General features: G+C 51.8%; 1 protein-coding gene and 1 long non-coding RNA gene across 4 annotated transcripts; one reads left to right on the top strand and one right to left on the bottom strand.

Annotated features, from left to right (window-relative positions):
- Window positions 1-6,832: 6,832 nt before the first annotated feature.
- HOXB3 (homeobox B3) lies at window positions 6,833-8,973 on the top strand (the record flags this gene model as incomplete). 2 transcript variants are annotated; one of them, XM_082678300.1, is made up of 2 exons in its annotated part: window positions 6,833-7,280; window positions 8,144-8,973. In XM_082678300.1, 2 exons carry the CDS (start codon window positions 6,833-6,835, stop codon window positions 8,971-8,973), a joined length of 1,278 nt encoding a protein of 425 aa, XP_082534426.1. The 2 variants fall into 2 exon arrangements, with proteins under 2 accessions (XP_082534426.1, XP_082534425.1); XM_082678299.1 differs by having other exon boundaries at window positions 8,141-8,973.
- Window positions 8,240-12,781, bottom strand: LOC309837622. Of its 2 annotated transcripts, XR_014298277.1 has the most exons (5): window positions 12,676-12,768; window positions 10,896-10,974; window positions 9,381-9,438; window positions 8,917-8,967; window positions 8,240-8,378 (listed from the first exon to the last, which is right to left on the bottom strand). It is a non-coding gene; the product is annotated as an uncharacterized lncRNA (long non-coding RNA). The 2 variants fall into 2 exon arrangements; XR_014298276.1 differs by lacking the exon at window positions 10,896-10,974 and having other exon boundaries at window positions 12,676-12,781.
- Window positions 12,782-13,385: the final 604 nt, after the last annotated feature.

Below are 13,385 nucleotides of genomic sequence, written 5' to 3'. Positions count from 1 at the left end.
ATTTTCGTTTGCTCTTTGATGGTTTTTTGGGGGAGAGACATGATCCCCCAAGGCCTTGAAGGATGGGCACCCAGTGATCCCTCAAGGGGGTTTTAAGGGCCCGTCCCCTGGTACTGGGTACAGATTAGGAGTGGGGGAGGGGAGTGCGGGAGCGAGTGGTCCAGCTCTGGGGAAACTGAATCTGAGAGGAAAGAATGTCTATGAAGGGGGACATTTTCTCTGATTTTTGCCTTTATTATGAATTTCTGCCCTTATTAGATTACAGTAAGTTATCTGTGTCTTAATCTTTCTCTCAATTTTTCTTTTTCATTTTCTCTCCCTCTCTGTCTTTCACACATGGTAAAGTGCTCAAGTTTCCTTCCTTGAATCCAGGAAGAGATCGTTCCCTCTTCTCTCTCTAGTCTGTGCCTAAATCATGACTTCACTGTCAGGGGTGATAAATCCCTCTCTCCTCCTTTTTCCAGACCTCAAAGTCTTCCCTCAGACCCCTCTGGTGTTTCCCACCCCAAGGTCCCTGCCCAGGCTCCTTACTGCCCCTGCCCTATCCCCTGAAGTTTGGAAGGTCCCTAGCCTGCAGCAACACCGCAAACAAAATGGGTGTCCTGGGGCTGCCAGTTCTACCATCCACCCGCCACCTTCCCAGCCCCAAACAGGGGCAATTGGCCAGCCAGAAATCTCCGAGAAAGGGATAAAAAAGGCAGGAAAGAAACCGAACGGGGATCTAATTGCGTCGCAAGCATTTCGAATGGGCTCTGCTCTCAGAATTCCTTAAGAAGCCCCCACCCCATTTCCTACCACATTTGGGGGTATGTGTGCTCTGAAAATCTTCTCCAGGTTAGCTCTCTTGCTCCCAGCCCTCCTTTTTGCTCCTGCCCCACTGCACCCCACCTCCTTGTGTAGCCAGAGGGGACCACATGAGTTGAAGCTCCGAGTGGGGAGGCGTCCACTGCTGTCTCTGGAAAAGTCCTCTCCCCTCAGCTCAGCTTCAGGCCGATCCTCCTGCAGGCCCGCAGCTAGTTGTGTGCCCCCTGGGCTCTCTTTATTCCTTGGGGCAAAGCTGTGCAGTCCCACAAGTGAACAGGTCCTCCTCTTCTCTTAATTTCACGATGACCTTCTCTAGCTAGTGGTAGAAACAGCTAGGAGAGTTGGAGGGTCTGAGGTACACTCTTGACTTTTTAATTTGGGGAGGAAAAGACCCAAAGGTGCTGTTCTCTACAAGCCTCTAGAAGCCGCCATGGGCGAGTCCCTGACCCACCAGGCCCAAAGCTACATAAGGTCCAATCCAGCAGGTCTCTAACCAGGGTTCAGAGATCTCAGGACAGATTCTTTGTAGCCCTGACTGCTTTCTCTGAGGGTCCTGGCTTAAGCACCAGAACTGGGTCTGGCTTGGGCATTTTCTTTCCTTGATACTATTAATAAATACAGAAAATGGCTTCCACCTTCCGTCTTCACCTCCCCACCACACTTCCCTCAGCCACCAACTCTCTAGGCAGGCGGCAGGATCCTCAGGACATCACAGTGGGAGACTCTTCATGCAGTTCCTTGCTAGAGGGTAGAGAGGCCATGGGTCCCCCCCTCCACCCCCATTCAGCAGGGCCCCAGGAAGCTGGCTGCTGCAGCCCACGAAGCCTGATTTAGTGGGCCTGAAAGAAGTGGGGGCCGGAGGGAGCCAGGGACCACCCCCTACGAGAGTAGGAGAGTAGATAGTAGGACCCTTTCTCAGCCCAAAGAAAAGCCTGTGAGTGGGGAGCTATGGGGTGTGAGGGAAGCTTTGCCAGACACAGCCACCCTCTCCTGGAGGGGAGACAATAGCTGGAAACCATCTCTCACCTTTGTTCTCCCAGTCCCTTCTCTCCTGGTGCATCCAGATGGGAGAAGGCAAAAGCCAAGGATTCTAACCAGGATGTCACAAGGTAGTGGCTGGCTCTGTCTACGGAGAAGTTAAGAGAACAAGTTTTCCAAGCTGCCTTTGTAGAATAGAGAGACTGTCGGCCTTCTATTTTATCCTCTAAGCCCGAGTCAGCAGTTCGGCAGAGTTGCAGACACTCCTGCTTTTGGAAAAGTCCTGGTGCTCTTTTTGTCTTTTTCCTCCTCCAGGAACGGCTCTTCCCCACCCCCACCCCAAATCTGCAGACACCTACATTCTTGCCTCCTGTCTTCCTCCTACAGGCCTCCTCGCCTTTTCCTGCCCTTGTAAAACACACTCGAAGAAAAGTTGAGCTTTTGTAGTCTTCCTCACCTGTTCCAAGAGTCCTAAATCTTGTAGAGCTAAGAGAAATTAACAGGTTTGTTCTGAATAATAATAATATAAATAACTATCCTCCATCTCTTCTGCCAGTGCATTTAAAATTAAGCCATTTTGCGGGTTCTTCTCATCTTCTTAGAAGTACAAATGCCCTTATCACCTCTTAGCCCCTTCTGCCCTTCCAGAGGTGAGAATCTCAACAGAAACTTCTTCATGCAGTTCTTACAGCCTCTCTATTGGCAGCCGTGTCTGGAACTCAAGCTAAACACAAGGTCCTCCTTTTGTCACCCTCTCCTCAACCCCCCTCCCCCTACAAGATGGTCTGGATTTTTAAAATAATCACTCACCGCTTGTTGTCTGCTCTCAAATTGGGGGGGGTCTGTTAAAAAGAAAAGAGAGGTCTGGCTCCCCACCCCCCCCCACAGGTTGGAAACTGGGCCAGGAGATTTGCCGGGAGAGAGGAGGAATAAAGAGGGTGTGGGGGAGAGAAGAAACAGAGACTGGGAGACTATGGGAGACTCGGAAGGAGGGAGACAGAGCCAGAGGGCCAGAGACGCAGCCACCAGTCCCGCAAGAGTGAAACTACTTTAAAAAAAAAAAAAAAGTCCCAGTGTTCCCACTGCGAATGAATGCAGAGGGGCACCCAGGAAACGCCCCCCCCCAGGGCCTCCCAAGCTACTTCTCCAATTAGAGGAAGGGTTTACTAGTGGTGCTGGGGGGAGCTGTGAACTCCACGGGCTTTGCCTTATCTTTGCGCTCCTCTTCCTCCCCCGCCAAAATCTGAATTTAAAAATTTACCTGTCCTTAAAAAACGAAAACAAAACTCAAAACCTCTACCTCCTTTCCTTTCTCACTCTTTTTTTTTTTTAAATTGAGGGGGGTGTTCAAAATGTTCCCCCTCTCCCATCACCACCATCACCTTCCTTCCTTATCAGGCATCTAAGCTTGCTAAAGGGGGAGAGGTGGGGGTGTGTGTGAGCTTGTGTGTGTGTGAGTGAGTGAGTGTGTGAGTGTGTGTGTCTGTGTGGTTTTTTTCCCTGTGCAAAAGCAGAGGCCATTGTTACGGAGAGTAGGGCGTACCAGTCTTATAGGGCAACCACACTGTGGCGGCTTGGCCGTGCCGGAGCCCGGAGCTGGATTCTCAGCGAGCTGAGCCGCCCGAGCACCTTTTGGTCTTCTTCTATTTTTTTCCCGCTCCCCCACCCCCTCCCTCCTGCGCACCCCCGCTCCTAAGCCGAGTGAATTGAAGCGGACGCCGCGCGGCTCCTCCGGCCGGTCTGCCCCTCAGACTCCCCAGCCGGGGTGGCTATTGGGGAGGGGGGCGACGCCGCTTTAAACAGTGGTCTTTTTTTCCTTTGCCTTCAAGGAGGGGAGATTTCTCGCCTGCCGCTCGCGCTGGGGCTCGATGTGAATATATATTATGTCTGCCTGTTCTCCCCTCATCGGTGGCTAAGGTAAGCTGGACTGAAATAGGCTATCAGTTTGTGAATGGCGGAGAGTATGTCTCAATGATTTATGGCCCATATGACTCCAATCTCGGTTCAAGAAGAGTTCACAAGCTTTAAGCTTCCTTCCACGCAGCGACTCTCTCTCTCTCTCTCTCTCTCTGTCTCTCTCTCTCTCCCTCTCCCTCTCTCCCTCTCCCTCTCCCTCTCTCTCTCCCTCTCTCTCTCTCTCCCTCCCTCCCTCCCTCTTTCTCTCCCTCTCTCTCTCTCTCCCTCCCTCCCTCCCTCTCTCCCTCTCCCTCTCTCTCTCTCCCTCTCTCTTCCTGCTTCTCTCCTTTTCTCTTCTCTTTTCTTTAAGCAGTCAGATCAGGGCTGAATTTTTGCCCCGCTGCTAAGAAGAGCCTCATCTTTTTCTCTTTTCCTTTTTTGTTGTTTTATTTTTCTTCCTTCTTTTTTTTTTTTTTAAGTCCTGGAAGGTGGCCTATCCCCTCTCCCAGGGCTTCCCAGCTATTGTTACTCTCCCAGGATTTCGGGGGTGTGCCTGGAAAGGTGGGTTTCTTGGGGTGGCTCACCGCCCTTCTTCAGCGAGACCCTGGGGGGAAGCCGGGAGCCACGTCTCCTTCCCTCCCTCCCTTTCTCCCGAGAAGCCATATGGAGCCTGGATTTTTCCAACATGGAGGCAAGGGAAATAGACATGTTTGGCTTGGTAGAGCTGCTCCCCACCCCCCCTTTTCCTGGATCCCCAGATCTCGGATCCCCTCGGCACCTTTCCCTCTTTTCACTGTCCCATCAGCCAGGCCTCTGCGCCCTCCAGCCGAGTGTGGCCTGGCAAAGTCCCGGTGCGGAGTTGCTAAGATGCCTTTTAATTCGGTTACCTCCAGCGCCCAAACTTGCTGCTGCCCTAGGGCTCGGCCCTCGGCCGGCTGTGCTTGGAACCTGCCGCTGCTAACCGTTTCCGTGTCCTGAACGCTTTCTCTTCGCCTCCTTGGGACAACATAGCTCATCGCCAGCCACCGCGGCAGCAGCAGCCGAGACAGCCCGGCGGCGGCAGCCAGGGGCTAACTCGGTCCGCAAACCTTCCCGGCCCTTTCTCGCCGCCAGCGGAGTCTCCATTCTTTCCTATCACGTCGCTGGCTTCTTGCTTCCCACACTCTCCTGGCCTCGGTCCTGCGATGGTTTGCGAGTTTATTGCAGGGGGAGCGACAGGAATTTCAGCCCCAGGCGTCTAGTCAAATTATTGTTTTATCATCATCATCATCATCATCATTACTGCTGTAACAATCATTTAGACTAAATAAAGCCAGGGCCCAGCCAGCCAACCCCCTCCAACAGTTTTATTTCATTCTCCTATCTATTAATAACAAACTCAACTGATGCCTGTTAATTAATTCCCCCTTCAGCCAGGGCTGCTCCGAAGCTAATTTTGGTTAAATCATCAGAGGCTAATGGTAATAATAATAAAGGGATTGGGTCAGCCTGGTCAATTGAACTCCAGTTCTCCTCCCTGGAAGGACCTGCTGCTTTGCAGACCCATGCGTGTTTCCCAGAAACAAATTCTTCCCAGAACCCAATCAGAACTCAGGGCTACCCGGCTCCCTTTTGAGTATAAATCTGTGCCATTAAGAAGGGGGTTTATGTGTGGGGGGGATTTCCTTCACCTGCACTCCTTTTTGTTTTATTTTCCTATTTTTAGTTTTCTTTGGAGTTGACCAGCTGGGCTGAATGAGATTTAAGTAGTCCAAACTCATATGTCAGAAGAGAGGGTCAGTCTGAAGATTTTATGAAAAGTGATGGTGAGGGGTTGGTAAGATAGATGGGGGATGCAGTCAGAAGTTTCAGAAGAAATACACAAGATCCTGTGACAGCTTGAACCTTTATTTTTCCAGCACACTTTTAAAAGCCTGCATTAAAATAATCATTTTTTTTTGGCCTCAGAGAACTTCAGTAAACAGGGGCACCCAGTTTCCAACCCAGAGGATAATATTGTTCAAGTTGCTTTGTTTACTTCCTTTTTTCCTAGGGAAAAATTTTCTGTTTTAGAAAGCACTTTCCCATCTCTCAGGAGAAGTCCAGCAGTTATCCAATTTCTTTCTTCTTTTCTTCTTTAGAAAAATCAAAGGAAACAGACTGTCAAGAAAAGGGTGGGGAAAAAATTAAGCCTGATGAAAAAAAAAACAGAGGGTGGGGGGAGACCTGGGCCAAATGGTCACAGCACCAACCAGCCCCGCCAGGAAAACAATCCTGTTCCATTTGGGGGCCCCATGGGGGCTGCTGGCTGTGGGGTCCCAGACTTGGCTAGAAAAGACTCAGACTGGAGGTGTTGGTACCTGCAGCAAGGCCATGGAGGAGGCTCAGTGCCACTGGCTCTGCAGGTTAAAAATCTTCAGGAAGTTTCTAGGTCAGGCTGCAGTCTTCGTGAGGTGGGAGGGGAAGGAGAGTATCCCTCACACCAGAAGGTTCCCTGCTCAACTTGCTTCTCCCTCCTGCCTCTTTCAGAGATACTCAGTTTTTTCTCCAGGCTAGACCCTGGATGAAAGGAACCTAGATGGAGGCAGAGGCAGGAGGCCTCTCAGCTCAGAGGACGGTGTTGATGATGCTTTTATTTTGGAGTCTGCAACCCCCCCCCACACACCTATCCCAGATTGGGGGGGCGGTGTAGAAGGAGGGAAGAGGAGAGGTCAGGGGCTAGTGTTCAGGCAGGAGAGAAGCAATGTCCCTTGCAATAGTAAGATTCTATATCTAGGCAGTCCCCAAAGGAGTAGAGTCCTTATTTTTTGAGTGGAAATGAAAACTGGTAGCTTTTTCTTTTAAAATTAAAGCGTTGCAATAAGAAAAATCCATTTCAGGTCAAGGAAGTGGCCTCAGCATCTGCTGTGAAGATGTTGGGTGGGGGAGTAGAAAAACCCTATTGATGTCAGTTCCCTTTTCAGTTCCTAAGATGGATTCGAGCCCCAGTCCTCTTCTCCCCCTGTGTCTCTTCTCTCACCCCGCAGGTCAACCGCTACGAACAGACCCCGGGAGGAGGGGGGCAGAAAGGGGAGGGGGGTCCGACGAGCCACGTGACCCCAGGGGTGCCAATGTCCGGTCGTGAGGGTATCAAGCCCTTGCAAGTTGCCACCCACCGCCCGGGCCTCGCCCAGCGATGCAGAAAGCCACCTACTACGACAACGCTGCGGCCGCACTCTTCGGAGGCTACTCCTCGTACCCTGGCAGCAATGGCTTCGGCTACGACGGTCCCCCTCAACCCCCCTTCCAGGCCGCCACGCACCTGGAGGGTGACTACCAGCGCTCAGCGTGCTCGCTGCAGTCCCTGGGCAACGCCGCCCCGCACGCCAAGAGCAAGGAGCTCAACGGCAGCTGCATGAGGCCCGGCCTGGCCCCCGAGCCCCTGCCCGCCCCGCCCGGCTCACCCCCGCCCAGCGCTGCACCTACCAGTACCACTAGCAACAGCAGTAACGGGGGTGGCCCCAGCAAAAGCGGCCCCCCCAAGTGCGGTGCCGGCTCCAACTCCACCCTCACCAAACAGATATTCCCCTGGATGAAAGAGTCGAGGCAAACGTCCAAGCTGAAAAACATCTCCCCTGGCACAGGTACCGGCTCTCTGGCTTCCTCGTCGTCAGCGTTTGTCCAGGCCAGGAATGTCACTGTTATTCTAGCACCCAGCCCCTAGGCGCCCAGGCGGCGGCCTGGGAACAATATCAGGTGGCGGCGTTAGCGGCGCATTTCCCCGTACCCCCCACCACCTGATGACCCCTGACCCCGCCAACACCCTCTCCCTCCAGCCCCCTCCACCTGAGCTTCTGAGAGGTCCAGAAGTCCAGGTGCTCGGCCTCAGCCGTTCGCAAGGCCGCAGAGTCAGACGCTGCCAGTAGACGCAGAGTCGTCAACGATTGATTATTATTAAGGATGATTACTGTGGGCATTAATCACTCGCTTGGGCGGCCCGGGGTCCCGGCCTCCAGGCACTACAGCCTCTTCGCCCCACATTTCCGCGCCCTGCCCAGAATGTCCAGACTCCCCCCCCCCCCCGGGATTCTCCTCAGGCACCTGCCGGGTCCACAGGACCGGGCGGGGTGGGGGTGGGGGTGGGAGGAGTGTCTTCCACACCTGGAACTGGGAATAAGGGGGAGGAAGTGTGCGCGAGAAAATCCAGGCCTAAATAAATGGCCATGCGGCTCTGTCTGCGTGACATGATCAAATTTTCATAAGCTGGGGCAGCGAGAGGCGAACAGGTCTCTTAATAAATGCCACTATTATAGAGTGTCCGCTAATGCGACGGGCGGGTGGGGGGGCAGTGGAGAGGAGGCGGCGGGGACGCGAAGGGGAGGGCGGCGGGTGCTCCGAGTCCAGGCCTGGATTTATTAAGAAACGATGCATTCAATTTCGGCGTGTTCAGTAATTATCTTTTATTTCATTTTCTCCCCTTCCCACCCCTCCCCCTCGGATCCAGCAGAGGGCTGCGGCGGCGGCGGCGGCGGCGGCGGAGGCAGTGGCGGTGGCGGGGGCGGCGGCGGGGGAGGGGACAAGAGCCCCCCGGGTTCGGCGGCGTCCAAACGGGCGCGGACGGCGTACACTAGCGCGCAGCTGGTGGAGCTGGAGAAGGAGTTCCACTTCAACCGCTACCTGTGCCGGCCGCGCCGCGTGGAGATGGCCAACCTGCTGAACCTCAGCGAGCGGCAAATCAAGATCTGGTTCCAGAACAGGCGCATGAAGTACAAGAAGGACCAGAAGGCCAAGGGCCTGGCCTCGTCTTCGGGGGGCCCCTCCCCCGCTGGCAGCCCCCCGCAGCCCATGCAGTCCACGGCCGGCTTCATGAACGCCTTGCATTCCATGACCCCCAGCTACGACAGCCCGTCCCCGCCCGCCTTCGGCAAAGCCCACCAGAATGCCTATGCGCTGCCCTCCAACTACCAGCCCCCCCTCAAAGGCTGCGGCGCCCCTCAGAAGTACCCCCCGACCCCGGCGCCCGATTATGAGCCTCATGTCCTCCAAGCCAACGGGGGCGCCTACGGGACGCCCACCATGCAGGGCAGCCCGGTGTACGTGGGCGGGGGCGGCTACGCGGATCCGCTGCCGCCCTCTGCCGGCCCCTCCCTCTACGGCCTCAACCACCTTTCCCACCACCCGTCGGGGAACCTGGACTACAACGGGGCGCCTCCTATGGCCCCCAGCCAGCATCACGGACCCTGCGACCCCCACCCCACCTACACAGACCTCTCTTCTCACCATGCGCCTCCTCCTCAGGGTAGAATCCAAGAAGCGCCCAAGTTAACACACCTGTGATGGAAGAGGGAGGGCTGAGGGGCAGGTCCTGGGGTGGGGGAGACCCAGGAAGGGCGGGGGCTGTGGAGTTCTGCGGGACAGCCTGGAGGTCTGAAAGAGAGGCAGGGAGGTGGCAGCCAGGCTTCCCGGGAAGAAAGGGCCTGGAGTTCCTTCCCATTCTCCTGGCCTGAGAAGTTGCTTTTTTAAGTCCTGCAGCTCTTGTTAAGTCCGCCTGCCCACCCATTGGAAAGGAATCTACAGCAGATTGGAGATGACCCTATCAATCCTAGGCCTCCAGCAATACCCAGTTGGAATTTCACCCTCGAGAGTGGGGTAGAGAAAGAGGAGATAGGGAAACAACGCAGAGAAGCACATTTTAAAAAACAGACAAGATGGCTAGGCCATCACCAGCCAACCAACCAACTTACCTTACATCTATGTGGGTAATTCCCCCAAATCTTGATTTTTTTTTTCCTGGCAATTCTCCTTTTTTAAAAAAAAAAATTAAAACACATTTCAAAACCAAGGGCACAAAGCACGTACCCCTCCCACTTCCCTGAATCCTCAAATTTCTGTCAATCGATTTGCGGTTGATTGGGCACTCCCTCCATTTCTAGTCCCACACTTTTCCTGCTCTAGGACATTAATATCTATACCCCGCCCCCATCAATTACAGTCTACAGAGGGCTCAGGGATGGTGAGAGATCCTGAAAGTCAGAGCTGTCTATATTATAAATATATATATATATATTTTCTTTTATGGCAAAGCTGGGAGGTGAGGGCAGGCAAGTTGTCAGGACTGAAGGTTTGCCCATTCTGCTGCTTCGCATCTCAGCTCCAGGTCCATCCCCCTCTCTCCACAGAAAGCAGTCGGTGACACGAGGTTCTACACTTTTCTTTTCTTCCGTTGCTCTCTTGACTTAACGTGAAAACAGGGTATATTTTAACAAACTGTCTGTCCCAGGCGGGGTCTGCAGCTGGGCCTGTGTGCCTTGCTCAACCGGGACAGGACACTTTTGTTGCACTTAGAGTTTACATTTTAATGGATATAAAAACAACTGTGAGAGATGCCTGGGCCTGCAGGAGTCCAGCATTGCTCAAAAAGTGTGTGTTCTAGTGAACATTTTCATATATATTTATTGGTTATAGCCTGTTAAAATATTTTCCTTTTTTGTATTATTTATCCCCCTACATTATGTATTTATATGAGGAAAAAGGAAAAAATTGTACTTTTTTTAGTATTTACTTGTTATAAAGGATGTTGTGTTCCCTGTCATGTAAAACCAGCTATTTTAGTTATATTGTACTCTAGAAAAGAGCTGTAGATTTATGTTAAACTCGTACTTATGAGCAATTGTAATTAGTTCTAAAAGGCATGAACTCAGCTCCTAATTGTCACTGTATAGTCCTGAATTTGTAGAATTAGAGTTAATTCCCTCTTGGAACTTTCTTTGTTCTTCTGTAGTTACTTTTTTCCTTACTTAAAAGGGTTGTCTGTCAAACAATTCTTGAATAAACTTTCTGTTATCAATTTTATCTTGTCCTGGTGGTCCAATTTAGATAGCAGAGCAGCAGGCTGCTGACTGCCAGATTTCCCCCAAGGGAAGAATGGTGAAGACCCTATCCTGGCCTTTTTATTCCCCTGCTCAGGCCCCTACCTCCCCCATCTGTGTCTCAGGTTTATTTGGTTTTTCTCACGCAAGCTTGGAACATTCTGCCAAGTTCTTTAGCTAAGATTTAAGTAACAAGTTTGGGGGGACAGGAGACTTGGGCGCTCCCTCTCCATCTTTCTGTTTGGCTTCTTTGCCTCTCAGTTTTTCTCATTGATTGGTCTTTTGTCTTTTTGCTTCTTTGGCCACAACTTCCTCACCGCCCCCCCACCCCCTCCACCCCACCCCACCCTATGGACAACAACAAAAACCTGGCCCATTACTGCTTCTTACACACAACCTAAACTTCACAGTTCTCTTCCGGAGCGACAAAGAAGTCGTCACGTGACCCGAAGCCCAACCACCATTGGGTCTAAAATGAAAACAAAGGAAAATGATTAATCTAAAAAAAAAATCTGAGGCCTAGACTTCTCAGGTCAAACCTTAAAACTAAAGTGAAATTAAATCACTAAATAAAACTCAGGGCGGAGGGAGAGGAGGCGTGTTTGATTTCCACTGCCAGAGAAAGGGGAGAGGAGGAGGGTAGGAGAAGCTGTTGGATCCAAGCGTAAATAAAATGGTCCCCAGGCTAATGTGCTGCTCTGTTTCCACGATCCTTGGGAAAACTTCATTTCTTAGTCGTGGTTCCATAAAACTTTTATCACATTGGAGCGAGGATAGAGAGAGTCTGTCAAAGATGAAATGTCACTGCTGCGTCGCTGGAGCCGATAAGAGCGAGGAGACAGGCTGAAATATGGAGCTAATTCGTTGAAAGAGAGGCGATGGCTGCTTGCTGAAGAGTTGCATAATTCTGATTGTAAGCGATGCGCCCGCATTGCTTAATTAGGAGCATATATTTGTTGATAGTGATGGGGGGGGGCGTGTCAGTGAGAATCGTTCCAGGCCCTCAGCCTTAAAGCGAGAGCTGATTTTCATTTTTATGTTGCATCCTGGCAGTCCAAGGTTAGTAATTACAGTCTTTATGCAACAATAAATAACAATAAAAAAGCAACCTGAATTCTACACTCCCCCCCCCCACCCACCAAGTAGGATTTTAACTGGACTAGGCTCACCTAACCAGCAAGCAATTTAGCATTGGGTCAGGCTATAATTTGAAGGCATAAGAGCGTGCAAAGTTTGATTGGGATCAAATAACGCTCAAGGGTTTTTCTTTCTTTCTGTCTTTCTCTCTCTCTTCCTCTTCCCTGAGTAACATCTTCTGAATGATGTAACTAGGTGAAGCGCCGCGTTTGGCTCTGGGGGTTGAGTGGATAGATTATTTATCTAGCAGGAGAAAGGCAGGCCAAGTCAGAGAGTTTAGCTCAAGTTTGAAAAACTGAGCCTTGGCTTGAAATTGTCATTGCAAACAAGAAAAATAAGGGCTGCCTTGGCTTGGTGTCCCCTACCCTTCCTTCTGAGGGATTTCAGGCCCTAGCTAAGCAGGGGGAAGGGGAAAATATCTGGGGAAGGGGGAAATATCTGCGCTGTAAGATTCACAGCACAGCAAGGGGGCAGGGAAGCGGTGTCTCGGGGAAGGAAGGTTCTCTTGGTCCCTTTTAACACCCAAGTGTTCTGCTGTTCTCTAATCTGGCCATAAAATCTGTCAGCAGGGTTAGAGAGAGCCGTATTTCCTGCAGGGGCAGCCGGAGTTGTTGCGGAGAGAAGCACTCAACCCTGCAGCTAGCCGGAGAGGCTGTGAAAAACTTGCAGGGCTTTTCAAGGGGGTGGCCGGAGGAAGAACCCTCTCCCAGGCCTCACTGCACAACTTCCAGACAACTACTCTTCAGATTCTTCTCTGCCTACTCCCCACTCCCACCCCCATCCCCTCCTCCAAGTAGCAAAAATTACTTTATTTGGAGCTGAGCTGGACACAACTAACCGTCTCTGGCGAGTTTGCCCAGTTTTTCAGAGCAGCTCTCTTGGATCTGAACCCTCCAGAGCTTGCCGCCCCCTGCCCTGCAGCCCTTGCCTCCAGCTCCCCTTTTTTCCTCCTGGCTCTCCTCCACCCCACCCTTTTCCTCAGATTTCTCTGTCTTTTTTTACTCACCCACCACCCACGCGGATGAATACTCACCACCACCCACGCGTCTGTTACATTGACAGAAAGTTTCTAGTTCCAGCTCCCGGCCGAGATGCCATTTCTCTGCTAACCAGCCTTCTCCTTCTTGCTAAGAGGCAGCGAGCAAGGAGGGGGAGGGGAGGCCAGAGCCGTGGGAGTTCTCCAGACAAACTTTCCACCCAACCCAGCGCCCTTCCTCTGTCCCCATTTCCCATCTGTTTCCCTGCTCTCCCAGAATCACCCTTCTCTTTTGCTAGCACCCCCCATCCCCAGGCCTTTTAAAGGGATGTGGAATTTCGGCTGTTCCCTCTGCTTTCCCAAAGAGCCAAATTCTTTGATGCCATCCGAGGGAGCTGTCAGGGGGCTAAGATTGATCACCTCATCTCCTCTCGGTCCCTCTGACCCACTTATTTAAAAATCTTACCCCAGATCGACTTTTCATTTTCTGTTTTGAGATCTAGTTTCCCACCGATTGCTTGGGGCCCTGAGTCTTGTATCCCTTCCCTCCCGTAAATCACAGCACTCCCTAAAGTTCACACTATCTTGAGCCTCTGAAAAGAAATAAACAACAACAATTCCCCCCAGGGGCCAGAAATGGAATATCGTCTCAGTAGTCATTATTTTTTCACCCCCTCCATGTTTAGGGAATTCTACCTTGTCAGGGATATTAATTAATACAATGGCAAAAATGGCAGGGGGATTCCTTGAGGGAAAAGCCCCACCTC

This window comes from Grampus griseus (assembly GCF_964374135.1).
Source record: "Grampus griseus genome assembly, chromosome: 20".
NCBI lineage: Eukaryota > Metazoa > Chordata > Mammalia > Artiodactyla > Delphinidae > Grampus > Grampus griseus.
Note: the sequence above shows the minus strand (reverse complement) of the source record. Positions and strands in the feature narration are given on the sequence as shown.